General features: G+C 55.0%; 1 protein-coding gene across 11 annotated transcripts; it reads left to right on the top strand.

Annotated features, from left to right (window-relative positions):
• Positions 1-637: 637 nt before the first annotated feature.
• IFFO1 (intermediate filament family orphan 1) lies at positions 638-16,642 on the top strand. 11 transcript variants are annotated; one of them, XM_021921949.2, is made up of 10 exons: positions 638-1,477; positions 5,219-5,279; positions 5,429-5,524; positions 6,324-6,464; positions 6,739-6,744; positions 7,400-7,557; positions 7,680-7,800; positions 8,069-8,161; positions 14,519-14,649; positions 15,588-16,642. In XM_021921949.2, exons 1-10 carry the CDS (start codon positions 705-707, stop codon positions 15,691-15,693), a joined length of 1,686 nt encoding a protein of 561 aa, XP_021777641.1. In that variant the 5' UTR covers positions 638-704; the 3' UTR covers positions 15,694-16,642. The 11 variants fall into 11 exon arrangements, with proteins under 11 accessions (XP_021777641.1, XP_009178306.1, XP_021777639.1 ...); XM_009180042.4 differs by having other exon boundaries at positions 8,066-8,161; XM_021921947.2 differs by having other exon boundaries at positions 7,376-7,557; positions 8,066-8,161.
• The last annotated feature ends 843 nt before the right edge of the window (positions 16,643-17,485 follow it).

The following is a 17,485-nucleotide window of genomic DNA, read 5'->3' as shown; positions in this document are numbered from 1 at the left end:
CAGGTCAGTTTTAGGCTCCTCCAGCCTTGAGCCCTGGAGTCAGAGCTAGGGGTGATTGAACTCTGGGGAGAGGAGGGCAATAGAAGTGTAGGGGAAGGCCGGGCATGCTGGCTCACGCCTGTAATCCCAGCACTTTGGGAGGCCAAGGTGGGTGAATCACCTGTGGTCAGGAGTTCGAGACCAGCCTGGCTAACATGGTGAAACCTCGTCTCCACTAAAAATACAAAAAATTAGCCGGGCATGGTGGCGGGCACCTGTAATCCTAACTACTCGGGAGACTGCGGCAGGAGAACCGCTTGAACCTGGGAGGCTGAGGTTGCAGTGAGCCGAAATCACGCTACTGCACTCCAGTTTGAGCGACAGTGAGACTCGGTCTCAGAAAAAAAGTAGCGTAGGGGAGATGGGCTTGCCACCAGAACCCATGGGGTACTGGAGGGCCTGGGCTTTACGCCACCCCAGCTGGATTCCAGGCGGTGGGCCCCTCATCCCCCTGGGCTCGGCTTCAGATCCGGAAAGGTCCAGGGTCCGGCCTCCAGTTGGAGCCTGTCATTGGCTTCCCCCCTCGGCCCGCCCCCTGACCTCTGCCCTGCCGCCGAGCCTCCTGATTGGTCGGCCCTGTCCCGCCGGCGCCGCATTGGCTCTTCTCGCTCGCCCTCCATCCCTGCTCTTGCACTGGTCTGCATCTCCCAGCAGAAGGCGCAGCCATGAATCCGTTATTCGGCCCCAACCTCTTCCTCCTACAGCAGGAGCAGCAGGGCCTGGCCGGGCCGCTGGGGGACTCACTGGGAGGCGACCACTTCGCCGGGGGAGGAGACTTACCCCCGGCGCCTCTCTCGCCGGCCGGCCCTGCTGCCTACTCGCCCCCCGGGCCGGGGCCGGCCCCGCCTGCCGCCATGGCCCTCCGCAATGACCTGGGCTCCAACATCAACGTGCTCAAGACCCTGAACCTCCGGTTCCGCTGCTTCCTGGCCAAGGTGCATGAGCTGGAGCGCCGGAACCGGCTGTTGGAGAAGCAGCTGCAGCAAGCGCTGGAGGAGGGTAAGCAGGGCCGGCGGGGCCTGGGTCGTCGCGACCAGGCCGTGCAGACCGGCTTCGTCAGCCCCATCCGGCCCCTGGGGCTGCCGCTGGGCGCCCGGCCGGCCGCTGTCTGCAGCCCGTCGGCGCGGGTGCTGGGCTCGCCCGCGCGCTCTCCGGCCGGCCCCCTCGCGCCCTCCGCGGCCAGCCTCTCGTCGTCTTCCACCTCCACCTCCACCGCCTACTCCTCGTCTGCCCGCTTCATGCCCGGCACCATCTGGTCGTTCTCGCACGCCCGCCGGCTCGGGCCGGGACTGGAGCCCACTCTGGTGCAAGGGCCTGGCTTGTCGTGGGTGCACCCGGATGGGGTGGGCGTCCAAATCGACACCATCACGCCTGAGATCCGCGCGCTCTACAACGTGCTGGCCAAAGTGAAGCGGGAGCGGGACGAGTACAAGCGGAGGTAGGGATTGGGAAGAGGGGACAGGGCTCTCTGTGTCATGCCCCTCACAACGGGCCGGGAGTCGGTGTGGGTTCCGAAGAATCAGGGGTGAAAAGAATGAGAGGAAAGTTTGTGCTGTATAATGAGGAGCTTGGAAGGAATTGGACGCAGGGAGACTAGAATCTGCAGAGAATGCAGAAGCCCCACTCGTGACAGGAAGAAGGACGCTGGGAGCGGAACACTGGAGAATTCCTACTTTTCCGGCTTGTCTCTGCATCCAGGCTTAACTGCGGGCTTTGTGGGTGTGAAAGGGACTGGGTCTGAGCCCTACCGGTCTCAGCCCTGGGGCAGTTTAGGGATATAAACTTGAAAAGTAGGAGGCAAGGATATAGCGTCAATTTGGGAGAGTAAATTGAGTGAAATTGGAAGGGGGTGGTAAGGAAGGGGCTGTACCTTGCAACGGGTGATTCTTTCACAGCCCAAGGTTTCTCAAAGAATACTGATGGAAACCAGGTACCTGCTGTGGTTTCATAGGAAAAGCTCCGGGACCTCATTGCTTGAGTAGGTCAACAAAGTGGGAAAAGAAAGAGTGAAGGGAATTCCCTAGGGTGAGGGTGGAGAGCAGGGCTGATGGGGGAATCTCTTGGCAGTATAAAACGCCAGCGGTGGAGGGAGAGTGGAGAGCCAGCAGGGGACTGAGCGGGGAGAAGCTGGGATATGGACACTCCCTAGGACTGCGAGGCTGCCGGGCGGGCCCAGTGCATTCTGTGGATGAAGATTTGGCTGTCTGAGAGGAGCCCGGTCCCAAGGGGCAAGGGGAAGGGATGTGATGCCAGGAGTGCTGGCTGTATACCAAGTGGATTCCTTAGATGGCTGATAACCAAGTCGATAGGACAGGTGTGAGAACAGAGGTAGTGTCTTGCAGACTCCAACCCATGCCTTGAGGAGGAAGGCGGTGACTGACAGTCAGAGAAGACTTTGGTTTGGCGGTCTCCCCTCTCATCTCAGCTATTGTGACCCCTTGTGGGCGGGCCCGGGAACTACCTATGCAGCCCAGTGTAGCCGAGATTCAGCACTGGGTGAGGATTGGCCGAATGTTCTAGGAAATGACCGCTGGGTGTGGGGGCGACCTTCAGGGATCTCCACCCTGCTGGAGTTTACCAGATCAGAGATCAGCAGGCTTTCTGAGCTTGAGTCCTGTCCTTGTGCTGGCTTCCTTAGTTGTGGTCCATGTTACGTGTCCTTGGGAGTTTCCGTTGTCCTGAAGTCATTCTGGCACCCGAACCAGCCTGCTCTGCCCGTGCAGGAGTTAACTAACACACTCAGCAGCGGAACAGGCACAGTTCTGGAATACATCCATAACCACAGGAACAACTGCTGTTCTCAGGAGCTTTTTTCTTTTTTTTTTTTTTTTTTTAACTGAAGGAGCGTTTGTCCTTGGTCCAGCTGTCCAGGGCAGGAAAGAGTTATTCCTTGGGGACTGATTAGCTCATAGCTCTGCAGCACACTGCTGTGTAGAAGGCCGTAGCTGGACTTGGATGGTACGTGATACTGGCAGTGACTCTTCTTCCACCCCAGATCCCTTGCCCTCATTCTGGTCTCTTTATAGCAACACTGTAACTCCTGTTTTCTGCCTAGAAGGCCTGGGATGGCTTGAGCGCTAAACTGGGAGGTAGCTGAAGGCCTCCTGGGTTCTATTTTCAGCTCCCCTGCCTTGCGTGTGACCTTTTTTTGAGCCCCCATTTTTCCAACCTAGGATTGGTCCCTGCTTTCTCTCTTCAACCCAGGGATAGAGTTTTTTCTAAGAGTGGTGTTTGGTTCATGCAGAATGCATGGAAATCGCTCTCAGATTCTGCCCATGTTAAGAGAACCTTGTAAGTGAGACCAGATGGAAATGGAGGTGAAAATGAACCTGTTTGTGTGAAATCTGGCTAAAGAACAATAGAATTGTAGTGGACTTCCAGGTGATTCATTTTTAGATTTTTTACCCTGTAAGATTTCCTTAAGCTTAACCTTTAGCTAACCGCCTTCCTTAAGTTTCTTCCAGGCTTTGTTGAGCTCACTGTCAGATAGTCCCTCCTGCCCTCCCTCACACATCTTGTCCAGAGTTAGCATGCCCTTGACAGGTTTACTGTCTTCCTCGAGGGACTCGTGGGCTCCAGGGGCATGAGGGCACCACAGTTCATGCCTTCACATCGTAGATGAAGAAACCAAGACCCAGAAAAGATAAGGGGCTTAGCTAAGAAAACATATAACTTGATGCAACTATGGCCCTTAGTGGCCTGACTGTGTGCATGAGAATGCCAGGGGGGAGGGGAGAAGCACCTGTGGGACACACAGGGAAGGGGGCTGGGAGCCAGGAAGGCTGGGAGCTGGGCTGTGTGGGGAGCCCGGCTGTGTGGGGAGCTGGCAGGGTGGTGGCTGGGCTGGCTGCCTCCTCCTGCTCTGCCCAGCAGGGAGGGGCAGCCGAGGTGATGTAGAGGAGTTATTATTAGGAATACTGCAGTGCGGCTGTGAGTGAGGAGAATGGGACCCAGAGGCTGACATAGGAAGGAAGATGGAGGGAAGGGGAAGAAAGGGCTTAAGCCAAGGCTTCAGAGGCTGCCCACTCAGATTTTCATTTTTCTTGCTGTCTTCTTGGCCCCTTCCTAACCACCTTTCTTGTGTTGAAGTTTCTCTCTTGGTGCAGTTCCCCTCCTTTCTCAGGCTGGCAGAAGGGATGAGCTCACAGGAACAGGGTCTGAGATGTGCTGCTACGCCAGCTAGACTGCAGGGCCCTGGAACGCCGGGCAGGTCCTAAGCAGCACATTGCCCTGGCTTCCATCTCTGTGATGGAATGGAATATGCGCCACCTCCCATGGCTGATGAGACATGACAAAGCTGGCTCTGGGAAGCATGCCCTACCTAGGACCCTGCCCTGTGGCCCAGAGTGTCGTCCAGCCCACCTGCAGCCTTCATCTCTGGACTCTGGGCCCCGCAAGAGGCTGCTTCTAGTTCTCATCCGCCGTACTCACCGGGACCCTTTACATACTCTGCTTTCTCTTTCCCTCTGGGTTGGAGCGCTAGTAACCCCAGGCTCGTGTGTCCACTGCTGTCATGCTGCTGTAGGACTTCTGGCCTCTGAGCCAGCCTGGCCGCCTCTCTGTGACTCACTTAGAGGAGGCTCTGGGTGGGCAGTTTCTGGAGCTTGTGGGGAAGGACTTTGAGTGTCTCCTACCAGGCTCTTGACCCACTCTGTTGATACAGTATGTGTCCTGCAGATGCTTTTACAGGGTTAAATGATACCACAAGAGGCAGGGCAGCGGGCTCGACGAGCTCTGTTCTGGTGCGGGCAGGAGGCGGGAGCCTGGATCTGTGCGACTGAAGGTGGGAGACTGGGCCGGGTGGACCTGGTGGTCTGGTGTGGGCAGGCGGTGGGCGATGAGGCCAGCCAGACAGCTGGCTGAGCTGGGGCCTGAGCGGGGATGGGCGCCGCAGAGGACTGGAGCCTCAGCAGTTGCCCAAACAGAGCTCCTGGTGTGTGGCCCGGAGGTTCCGGGAAGGCAGCTGGCGAGCTGGACGCCCGTCAGGAAGCACAGAGCCACGTGACAGCTGCAGTTGGTCACCAGCTGGCTGGCCAGGCATTCCCGTGCCCTGCTTCTCCCCATCCAGGGAACCAGAACTGGGGTCTGAGGCCTGAGCCAGAGAGGTGGGGACAGGGAGCCATGGGGGCAGGGAAGGACTCTGTAGCTAAGCTCTCTCTGCCCTTCCCATGTCTGTCAGGTGGGAAGAGGAGTACACGGTGCGGATCCAGCTGCAAGACCGTGTAAATGAGCTCCAGGAGGTGAGGGTGGCACCCCACTTGCTGCTGGTGCTTCACTGGGTGCCCCTGTCTGCCCATGACCCTGCTGCCATCTCCTGTCCCTCCTTGTCATCTTTATCTTCCTTCCACCTCGGCAGTGCCACTAACATCAGGGTTTCTCCCAACTGCAGGAAGCCCAGGAGGCTGATGCCTGCCAGGAGGAGCTGGCACTGAAGGTGGAACAGTTGAAGGCTGAGCTGGTGGTCTTCAAGGGGCTCATGAGTAACGTGAGTGCAGCCCCAGGCTTCCCCGAGGGTCGAAGTGAGGCTTCTGAGGCCAGAGGAGCAGGCCCTTCTAGTGTTGGCCTGTTGGTGTCCCATCCACAGCTCCTCCCCTTCTTTTTGCTCTCCTTCCCTTTTCCCCCAGCCACCCCTAACTCCAGAGAAAGAGAAGGAACAAAAGTCTTGGTGTTGCGTCACAGAGGTGGCGAGCTTCTGAGGGCCTAGGGTTACAGAGCAGTTAGTGAGCGGCTTCCGGGGTGGAGGCTCTGCAGCTGGCACCGGGGCCCTGGGCCGATTCCTCAGCCTCTGAGGCGTCATCTTTGGCGTGGGGAAATAAAGGCGTGCACTCTGCAGGAGTATCGTGGAGGTGATCATGTACTCAGGACGGTGCCCGGCACGCAGTGTTAGCTGGAAGAGTGTGTGAGCTGTTGCGATTAGTATAGTCCTTTCTCCACTCTTACAATTCCCAGGAGTCTCTTTCTCTCTGGGGATGTAAGTTCCAGGAGGATGAGGACCGCTAATGGTTCCAGTGAGCCCCTGTATGTCCCGGGCACTGGGCATGCTCTTCAGGGCTTCCGTTTGGCCAGGGAGCAGCGGCCCGAGTTGCCCGTTGCCCAGTATATGCACACAGTGCTGTGGGGGGGGGCCCCGCTCCCCAGGAAGAGGGGTGCACTCAGCTCAGGGAGACTCCACAGAAAAGGCACCGGTGCAATGTGGTGGGAAGGGTGAGGACCTTGCCAGGCCTCATTCGTCCTTGTCTGGAGAACTGGCCGCCTCCTCACTGTTCCCTGGGCTCCCTGGACAGAACCTGACGGAGCTGGACACCAAGATCCAGGAGAAAGCCATGAAGGTGGATATGGACATCTGCCGCCGCATCGACATCACTGCCAAGCTCTGCGATGTGGCTCAGCAGCGCAACTGCGAGGACATGATCCAGATGTTCCAGGTGAGGACGGAGCTGCCCTCTGCTCTCAGGGGTGGGTGGGGCAGGTAGATGCTTCCTTGGCAGCTGGCCTGGAACGCAGGCCCTGCCTCCTGCTTGGGGAGCCTTACCTGGCACCTGGGGGCCTCACGGGGCTAGGCTGGGGGGTAAGGAGCAGCATCAGGAGGGGCATTGTGGAAGCGGTCTCTAACGCCGTCTCTCCCTTCCCCCTCTCTCTCCTCTGTCTGCTTCCTCTCCTCTCTTCCTCTTATCTTCTCTCTTGCCTTCTCCACAGAAGAAGCTGGTTAGTTTGATCTCATGCAAGCTTATTAATGTCCCAGTCCCAGTTCTAAGCTGCCTAGGCCTCCTGGCCCTCAGTTTGGGCCCGCTGGGCTCTTGAGCACTGATTTTTTTCTGCCCTTTCTCTTTTCCTTGCTCTTCCCCCTTTTTCTCTCTATCTCTTGTTCTCTTGACTGCATTTCTTTCTCTCCCTTCTCCCCTGGCTTTCCAGATCTGGATGTGATTCAGGTTCTCCTTTGTACACATTGCACCCTCATCCTCCTTGCAACCTAAAGCTTTTTTTTTAGTTGAGTCATTTAATCAGAAAGACTTTTTGTAGAAAATAAATTTCCTCTTGAGCCATCATGCACATCTGACTGCGGCCCCAGCGAGCCCTTCCTCCCTTGTCTGACTCTCTCTTTCTCGATTTCTTCTTGTTCTGCCTTCTCAGTCTGCAGCCCTGGCCTCTGCTGTGTGTCTGTGTGCCTGGCCCTTGGTGACTGTCCGTGTTTCTGTTCCTGTCATTGTAACTGTGACTTTTCTCTCTGTCTGCCCCACCCTTCCTGCTGGTTCACGCTTCTCCCCCATTCCCGCCCTCTCTGCCCGGCCTCCCGCTCCCGCCCTTTCTCCTCATGCACCCGGCCTCGTCTCTGTAGTCTCTGCACTTGTCTCCCATTAAGGTCCCATCCATGGGGGGGCGGAAGCGGGAGCGCAAGGCTGCCGTCGAGGAGGACACCTCCCTGTCGGAGAGTGAGGGGCCCCGCCAGCCCGATGGGGATGAGGAGGAGAGCACAGCCCTCAGCATCAACGAGGAGATGCAGCGCATGCTCAACCAGCTGTGAGTCCGCAGGCCGTGCTCCCGTAGCACCGATGCCACAGCAGCCCAGGAGGCCGGAGCTCCCCAGTCCCCCGCCAGGACGAGGCCCCGCCCGCCCTGACACCCGGGTTCCCTGTCTCTAGGAGGGAGTATGATTTTGAGGACGACTGTGACAGCCTGACTTGGGAGGAGACTGAGGAGACCCTGCTGCTTTGGGAGGATTTCTCAGGCTATGCCATGGCAGCTGCAGAGGCCCAGGGAGAGGTAACCTCTGCTCCCGGCCTCAGGGCCCTCTGGCTCTGCCTCTCCAGCCTGACGCCCACCCCCCCGCTCCTCTCCTCGCTCTGTCCCCCCATGTGGCTGTCATCCTCTACCTGCGTCTCCCCTCTTCCTTTATCCTTTTGCTTTTCTTTCTCCAGTTTCTTTAACCGGACTTCCTCTCTCTCTCTCTCTCCCTGACTTGGCCCTTGGAATGCGCCCTATCCCACCCCTCCCTGGCTGGCCTCCCCTGCTTCCCTTTCTACTCCAGCAGCAGGAAGATAGCCTGGAGAAGGTGATTAAAGATACGGAGTCCCTGTTCAAAACCCGGGAGAAGGAGTATCAGGAGACCATTGACCAGATAGAGGTAAGGGCAGGAGCGGAAGCCAGGGGCACAGTGTCCCAGAGGGTTCTGAGTGGGGCTGCAGTGCAGTGGCCTCATCCCTCCTGCAGGACCCCAGAGACCAAGGTCTTGGGAGGAGGAGTGATCTCTCAGCTGTAGTCCTTCTGGTGGGCTCTGAAGACCTCAGGCTCTAGAAGCAGAGAGATGTTGGTTCAAATCTCAGCTCTGTTACTTACAACCACTCTGAACGTGTAACAAGTTAGTTCCCTCTGAGCCCCTTCCTTCCTCCCTCCCTCCCTTCCTCCCTTTTTCTCTCTCTCTCTCTCTTTCCCTCTCTCCCTCTCTCCCTCCCTCCCTCGCTTGTCTTTCTGTCCTTTCTTTTTTGAGACAAGGTCTCACTCTGTTTCACTCTGTTGCCTAGGCTGGAGTGATCCTCCCACCCCAGCCTTCTGGGTAGCTGGGACCACAGGTGTGCGCCACCACACCCAGCTAATTTTTATTTTTTATTTTTTGTAGAGATGGGGTCTCCCTGTGTTTCCCAGGCAGGTCTTAAACTCTTGGGCTCAAGTGATCCTCCTGCCTCGGCCTCCCAAAGTGCTAGAATTAAAGGCACGAGCCATGTGTCCTGTCTTGTACCTGTTTCTTTTTCTTTCTTTCTTTTTTTTTTTTTTTGAGACAGGGTCTTGCTCTGTCACTCCAGGCTCACTGCAGCCTTGATCTTCTGGATCCAAGCAATCCTTCTACCTCACCCTCCCAAGTAGCTGGGACCACAGGCGTGTGCTACCACGCCCGGCTAATTTTTTGATTTTTTACAGAGACAGGGTCTCACTATGCCTTCCAGGCTGGCCTCAAACTTCTGGGTTCAAGCAGTCCTCCTAACTCGGCCTCCCAAAGTGTTGGGATTACAGGCATGAGCCACTGCGCCTGGCCTTTTTATTTGTAAAATGAGGAATTTAATAGTACCTCATCTATAGGGTTCTTTAGAAGACCGGATGAAATAATGCACATATGGAGCTTAGGGCAGTGTCTGGCTCATAGCGAGTGTAGCATAGTGGGGACCATTTTATTATTATTAACACTATCAGTGCCATAGCACTGAGACGGACTGGGACTTTCCTGTTTCTTCCACTCAGCCGTTGAGATAACAGAAGTCTCCATGCTTTTTCCCAAGCCTTGAAGTACCTTCTAGAGGTACCTAGAGGCAAGTGGAGCTGGTGCTTTAACTCAAACTCTAGGCTTTAGGACCTGCAAGAAGGATTTGTGGAAGCCGGGCGCGGTGGCTCACGCCAGTAATCGCAGCACTTTGGGAGGCCAAGGTGGGCGGATCACGAGGTCAGGAGATCGAGACCATCCTGGCTAACACGGTGAAATCCTGTCTCTACGAAAAATACAAAAAAAATTAGCCGGGCGTGGTGGCGGACGCCTGTAGCCCTAGCTACTGGCTACTCGGGAGGCTGAGGCAGGAGAATGACATGAACCCGGGAGGCAGAGTTTGCAGTGAGCCGAGATTGTGCCACTGCTCTCCAGCTGGGTGACAGAGCGAGACTCTGTCTCAAAAAAAAGAAAAAAAAAAAAAGGAAGGATTTGTGGAACCACAGAATGGAGGTTGCTGTGGGAGGAGGGATGGACGGGACCCCTGTGAGCTCTCCTGGCCTGGTGAGATGGTGCTTTCCCGACGCTCTGACTTGAGGAGAGGCGTGGAGCCTTCTCTGACTCTCAGCCTCTCTTCAAGCCCATGTGGGAGATTCATACAGTAGTGCCCTCTTACCTGCAGGGCATGTGTTCCAGGACCCACAGTCGATGCCTGAAACCAAAGATAGCACTGACCCCCTGATAGCCTGGGTCCAGGTGCTGTCAACCAGAACGTGTTTCTGTTCATGTCTTCCACCCACACATTCAATGCTTTTTCTCTCTTAACTAAGACTCAGCATGCGGTGTGGCAGTACCTTTTGCAGTTCGAGGTGTGACAGCAAAACTGGCACAAACTTCTTTTTCCTTCTTTACAATTTCACGGATAGAAGATTCTTACTATAGACCTTAGTAACCTCAGTATCGGATTCTTTTTCTTATTAAGTTGAAAACTTTTACCTTTTCACTTAAAGGGAGCACATTTTGGCTTCTCTTTGGCATATCCAAATTGCCAGCATCACTACTCTTGTGCTTTGGGGCCATTATGTAGTAAAAGTAAGGGTTCCTTGAACACAGGCCCTGCGATACCATGACAGTCAATCTGATCACTGAGATGGCTACCAAGTAACTAATGGGCAGGCAGTGCAGACAGTGTGGATCCTTGGGACAGAGGGAGGGTTCATGTCCCGGTCTAGATAGAGTGAGATTTTTTTTTCCCCCAAGATGGAGTCTCGCTCTGTGTCGCCCAGGCTGGAGTGCAGTGGCGCGATCTCGGCTCACTGCAAGCTCCACCTCCCGAGTTCACCCCATTCTCCTGCCTCAGCCTTCCGAGTAGCTGGGTCTACAGGCGCCCGTCACCACGCCCGGCTAATTTTTTTTGTATTTTTCGTAGAGATGGGGTTTCACAGTGTTAGCCAGAATGGTCTCGATCTCCTGACCTCATGATCCGCCCACCTTGGCCTCCCAAAGTGCTGGGATTACAGGCTTGAGCCACCACGCCCGGCCGATTGTGTGAGATTTTATCAGGTCACTCAGAACAGTGTGCAATTTAAAACTTAGGAATTGTTTATTTCTGGAATCTTTTTTTTTTTTTTGAGATGGAGTCTCGCTCTGTCGCCCAGGCCGGAGTGCAGTGGCGCTATCTTGGCTCACTGCAAGCTCTGCCTCCCGGGTTCATGCCATTCTCCTGCCTCAGCCTCCCGAGTAGCTGGGACTACAGGTGCCCACCGCCACGCCTGGCTAATTTTTTGTATGTTTTAGTAGAGACGGGGTTTCACCATGTTAACCAGGATGGTCTTGATCTCCTGACCTCATGATCCGCCCGCCTCATCCTCCCAAAGTGCTGGGATTATAGGCGTGAGCCACTGCACCTGGCCTGGAATCTTTCATTTAATATTTTCAGATCAAGGTTCACCTTGGGTACCTGAAGCCGTGGAAAGTGAAACCAGTGGATAAGGAGGGAGTGACTTTATTTTTATTGCTCTCACATTGGATGTGTTTGAGAAAGAAGTCGAGAAATTATTTTCCTATATACTCATTCTCCCAACACACATCAAACTGTCCTGCTTCTTCATCAAACCCGGTTTTCTTGGCCAGGTAGATGAGATTTCGTGGATTTGTGCTGCTAGCTAAAGACATGGCAAGGGAAACCAGTCGTCCCCACCCTTCTGTCTACCCTGGCTCGCTGTTTCCTCCCTCCTGCTTACCTGATTCTTGCCTCCCTCTTTTGGATGGTGGGTTTAAGGTCTGTATTTTCACTGCATCTTCAACGAAGTAGAGGCCTTTGTGCAGCCATCTTCGTGAAGAAGAGATCTCGGGCTGCCATCTCTCCCTAGTCTTCCCTGGACCTCAAGTGCCCAGTGTAAAACATGATCTGAAAGAACAAAAGTGGTATCTTAAATGGAATAATGCCTTTTAAGCTATTTTTGGCTGGGCGCGGTGGCTCTTGCATGTAATCCCAGCACTTTGGGAGGCCAACGCAGGCAGATCACTTGAGGTCGAGAGTTCGAGACCAGCCTGGCCACCAACATGTGAAACCCCGTCTCTACGAAAAATGCAAAAATCAGCCAGGCATTGTGGTGGGCATCTGTAATCCCAGCTACTTGGGAGGCTGAGGCAGGAGAATTGCTGGAATCTGGGAGGTGGAGGCTGCAGTGAACTGAGATTGTGCCACTGTGCTACAGGCTGTGCAACAGAGCTAGACTCCGTCTCAAAAAAAAAAAAAAAAAAGGTATTTTCAAATCATGACTCCTCCTCTCTCCCAGTACAATGACTTTAGGCAGCAGTCCCCAACCTTTCTGGTACCAGGGACTGGTTTTGTGGAAGACAGTTTTTCCACTCACCCGGCGGGGAATGGTTTTGGGATGATTCAAGCACGTTACATTTATTGTGTACTTTGTTACTATTTTTTTAAAATTATTTTATTTTATTTTTTTTGAGACAGAGTTTCGCTCTTGTTGCCCAAGCTGGAGTGCAGTGGCACAATCTTGGCTCACTGCAACCTCTGCCTTCCGGGCTCAAGCGATTCTCCTGCCTCAGCCTCCCAAGTAGCTGGGATTACAGGCATGTGCCACCACGCCTGGCTAATTTTGTATTTTTAGTAGAGATGGGGTTTCTCCATGTTGGTCAGGCTGGTCTTGAACTCCCTACCTCAGGTGATCCACCCGCCTCAGCCTCCCAAAGTGCTGGGATTACAGGCGTAAGCCACCATGCCCAGCCTGTGCACTTTATTTCTATTTTTATTACATTTAATATATAATGAAATAATTATATAACTCACCATAATGTAGAATCAGTGGGAGCCCTGAGCTTGTTTTCTTGCAACTAGACAGTCCCATCGGGGGCTGATGGGAGACAGTGACAGATCATCAGGCATTAGAATCTCGTAAGGAGCACGTAACCTAGATCCCTCGCATGCGCAGTTCACAGTAGGGTTCACGCTGCTGTGAGAATCTAATGCTGCCGCGGATCTGACAGGAGGTGGAGCTTGGGCCGTATGCCAGTGATGGGGAGCGGCTGCAAATACAGATGAACCTTCACTCACTTGCCCACTGCTCACCTCCTGCTGTTCGGCCTGGTTCCTAACAGGCCACAGACAGGTACTGGTCCGTGGCCTGGGGTGTGGGGACTTCTGCATTAGGGGAACTGTTAGGAGGACTTGCTGACCTCAGGAGTACCCAAGGTGCCTTTATCTTTGTGACCTTTGATCTCTCAAGGTCACTAAGATGGAGCAAGGACCAGTTCCTCTGGCAAAGCCAAGGCCCGGAGTGGTGGGCGGGAGGCAGTTCTTCCCCACTGCTCCTCACCTCTCTCCATCTCCTCCCCTCTCACCCCCAAGTCTGGTCACACAGGGAGCCTGCAGTTTTCAAGGTAGCTTGTCAAGGACATCTCCTGACTTGCACGTTCACCTCCTGACCTTGTTCCTGCTGTAAATTTGTGAATTAAGTGGGGACATAGACATATGCAGAGACTACTGGTGGCAGTACTAGCCTTGTATTTCAGTAGAATACATTTGGTTCATTTCCTTCTTCCCAGTCTCCCTGAGTGATGGTTCCAGAACCCAGACCCCTGCACTCCAGCTTTTCCAAGGTGGAGAAATTGGCGTGTAGGCAGCTGATCTGAACAAGGACTGGTGGCTCTGTATTTTCTCCCTGGGTTGAACAGTCACCGTGTCCTGTTCCTCCCACTACTGTGGGGCTCCAGCTGTGGAGCCAAGGCTACCACTGAAGCTGTCCCCACTGGGGCTTCTCACCCAGCCAGCCACCATCTCACCCCAGATGTCACTGTCCTGATCATCTCTGTTGTCTGGCCCTGTAACCTGTTTCCATCTTTCTCTAAGTTCCCACCCTCTCTGTCCAATCCAGATTATCACAGCTGGTATCTTCCCCATTCTCTTCACTCAGGCAGTCACGAACGTCATCTCCAGGGAGTTCCATTTTGCCTCCCCTTGTGGCCCCTGCCCTTTGTACCCAAAACAAAGAGAGGCAGTCGGCTGTCCCTGGCACAGAGTTTGTGCTGCCTGGGCCCTGCCTCTCTGCCTGCCTCAGAGTCTGGGCTGAAGAATGGGCCCTGGGAGGGAGACTGGATTTCTTTGATTCTGAGCCCCATGTTTTCCACGTGTGACATTTCTGAAGTCAGGACATGTCTCAGAATCAATGGCACCTCCAATATGGGAGTCTTCCTTGTAGTGTCTCAGAATGGCTTTTAGGTGAGAAAATAAAGTGATAAGGAGAAAATGGTAAGAGGATTGGGCCCCTTTCAGCAGTGAGCCAGGCTTCTTGTATGCCGCGGTCTCGTGGGCACGTCACGGAGTGAGTTAATTCCCTTCGAGGTCTGGGTCTGCCAGGATGAGGAAGACCCGTTGCTAACCCTTACAGGAGCTCACAGTGCAGGGGATGAGGGATGAGCCAGGCCCGGCGGGAACCCGTGTGGCCCTGGGAGCCTGTGGATCTGCTCCATTCCGCCCACACTGACTTTCCTCACCACTCTTACCAGTCTTAAAAGCACACAGCCTGCCGCAGTACCTTTGCATTCCTCCACAGGCAAAGATTTCCAGGAAAACCAGAGGAAATGATAGCATATTGGGTGCCTTTTGCCTTGGTCTGATTTATTTTAAAATCTGAGCCTTCAGTAATGGCTGCCTGGGCCCCCAGCCCAGCCACTGCTCTTGGCCTGTTAGCCTCCTGGCACGGGGAACAGAGGCGCTGTGAACCCCACCTGCTAACCCTGATGGCCCTGCCTGCCCCACCACAGCTGGAGCTGGCCACAGCCAAGAACGACATGAACCGGCACCTGCATGAGTACATGGAGATGTGTAGCATGAAGCGCGGTCTGGATGTGCAGATGGAGACCTGCCGCCGGCTCATCACCCAGTCCGGAGACCGGTAGGCGCCTCCCCTGGGCATGGGGCCTTCCGGGGGGACGCAGCGGGGAGAAAGGTTGGAACACAGCCCCAAAGACCCTCAGGCAGTGACTGGGTCACATCTTGCTGTGGGGCTGCCCTTTGGGAGTCACCTGGTGTGGCTGTTCCAGACCCACAGCTCTCTCCCTTGGCAGTTGGAAGACGCTGTGTCCATTCATGGCAGGAGGACTGAAACCTCCCAAGGCCAGCTGCTCTGGTAGTTCCCCTGGTTAGAGGCAGTTTAAAAACTGGCAAGGAACAGAAGGGTTGTGGGGGCAGATTTTTATCTAAGGTCAGGGCCATGATTTATGCATTTGACCCTGTGTAAGTTACACCGCAATAAGAAAGTGAATTTTTAAAAATCACAAAAATACTGCAGATAGACATAAAGCCAACACCCTAGAGTCAGGGTGCTGAAGGCTGGGCAGCTTCTCTCTCCTGTGACTTCAGCTAGTTCGTTCGTTCTTTTTTTTTTTCTGGCTCACTACAACCTCTGCCTCCTGGGTTCAAGGGATTATCTTGCCTCATGCTCCCAAGTAGCTGGGATTACAGGCGCCTACCACCACACCTGGCTAATTTTTGCATATTTAGTAGAGATGGGGTTTCACCATGTTGGCCAGGCTCGCCTTGAACTCCTGACGTCGTGATCCACCCGCCTTGGCCTCCCAAAGTGCTGGAATTACAGGCGTGAGCCATCGTGCCTGACCTCAGCCTCAGTTCCCAAGACACAGGCGGGGCCCATTTCCCTGTCAGGGTAGGGTTGGAGAGAGTTCAGTCCCTGCCGCTCCCTCGCCATCCCGCGGCCCCGCCCTCGCTTCCGGTACTGCTCACCTGCTGCCAGAGAATGAGGCGGCAGGAAGAGGAGTGCCGTCTTCAGGATTCCGGCCTGCCCCAAGGTTGACGACTGGTGTTTTTTTCTAGAAAGTCTCCTGCTTTCGCTGCGGTCCCGCTTAGCGACCCGCCGCCGCCGCCAAGCGAGGCTGAGGACTCCGATCGCGATGTCTCATCTGATAGCTCCATGAGATAGAGACCTGCCTCTCCCTTGCACCGGAGGCCCTCGCAGCTGGGAACTCAGCAAGGCAGAGGGTGGGGCTGCACCGAGGGGAGCATCAGCTGCAGCAGTGCACCGGGCCTGGCCCCTGGGGACAGGCGCTCCTCCCTCGGGCTTCCTCCCTCGGGCTTGGCTTCTCCAGGGCTCTGCGGTATCTGGAGCTAGGCTTGGCCCTACCATTCTGGGGCCGTTTCCACCACAGTTGGGGCTCTCCGGCCTTCACGCGTGGGTGTCTGCTACTTCTCCATCTTTAAAATGCTGCCAGAGCGATTGCGGCGCCTCACCTTGTCCACGTATCAGGAATGTGAATGTGGGAACTTTCCTCCATGCCTGTTGTCCGGAGCCAGCTCACTGTCTTCCGCACTGGTGCTGACTGGCCCAGGCACTGGCGTGGAATAGAACGCCACTGGAGGCTACACATGGCCTCTGCAGCACACGCAGTTGGAGAGGGCTTCTGTCCCTGTCAGCGGCGGAGGGCGTTGGGGCTGGCCGGGGCACCTTGTCCCTGCTTTGGTCCACATGCTCACGCTGTCCACCTGCTGGGTGGAGTGTATGTGGCTGTGACCCTCCCTCGTGGATGTGCCGTGCTTTAAAGAGGCCTTAGTGCCCGGGATGGGCACAGTATTTTGAAGGGAGGTGGGAGCTCTTGCTCTCCTGGTCACTGCAGAATGACAGAGAAGGTGAAGCTCCGGGCATGTGTGCGCGGGTGTATGTGCGCTCAGGGTCTCTGTTTAAGTATTAGCTAAACATGTGCCTCCGTGTCTGTCATACTCTGAGACCAACAGGCTACAGTGTCCCTGATTCTTGGAAAAGCCTGGAGAAACGGGGGAGATGCAATTCACAATGCCTTGGTATAGGAGGCTGTGTTGAGCTGACATTCAAATGGATTCTTTAATAATAATGAAACTGGCGAGTATTTAATGTGCACTTTGGTGTCACTGTCTCAAGCACTTCCTAATATTCACTAGTTTGAACTCTGAGGTAGGTACTTTTTTTTTTTGAGATGGAGCCTCATACTCTGTTGCCCAGGCTGGAGTGCAGTGGTGTGGTCTCAGCTCACTGCAGCCTCCACCTCCCGGGTTCAAGCGATTCTCCTGCTTCAGCACGCCTGTAGCTGGGACTGTAGGTGTGCGCCATCACTCCCGGCTTATTTTTGTAGTTTTAGTAGAAACGGGGTTTCACCATGTTGGCCAGGCTGGTCTCAAACTCCTGACCTCAGGTGAGCCGCCCGCCTCGGCCTCCCAAAGTGCTGGGATTACAGGTGTGTGTGCTCTACTGAGGCATGTACTTTTGTCTCCACTAGGTGAGTCCACGTGCAAAGTGAGGTCCCGGAGTAACTGCCCAAAGCAATTGAGCCTTTCGGTGGCAGAGCCAGGGGTCTGGACCTAGGTCTCAGCGACACGCCTTGCCCCTACCCAAGCTCCCTTAAGGGTGATGATGGAAAGACCCTGACACATCTCTTCCTCAGAACCGTGCGAGGCGGGCGCTGACTTCACCAAGTTTTAAAGATTCTATAGCGCTGCCCATCTTGGGCGTGGTTTTAGGTGCTTGTTTACCTAGATGAATCCTCCTGAAGACCTTCGGGGCTGGCCACAATGACGTCCTCAGCTAAGACAGGCGGGCACAGAAAGCAAGAGTCCTTGCTGAAGACCTCACAGCTGCGGAGGCCAAGCTGGAGTTACCCGCTGCAGCTCAGCTCCAGGCTGAGGTCTACTAACCAGTCACCAGCCCAGTGTGAACCCCGACTTCCTCCACCAGTCACCCTCCC

This window comes from Papio anubis, chromosome 9 (genome assembly GCF_008728515.1).
Source record: "Papio anubis isolate 15944 chromosome 9, Panubis1.0, whole genome shotgun sequence".
In the NCBI taxonomy this organism is placed as follows: Eukaryota; Metazoa; Chordata; class Mammalia; order Primates; family Cercopithecidae; genus Papio; species Papio anubis.
The sequence above is the reverse complement of the archived record's forward strand: the minus strand, read 5'-3'. Positions and strand labels throughout refer to the sequence as shown.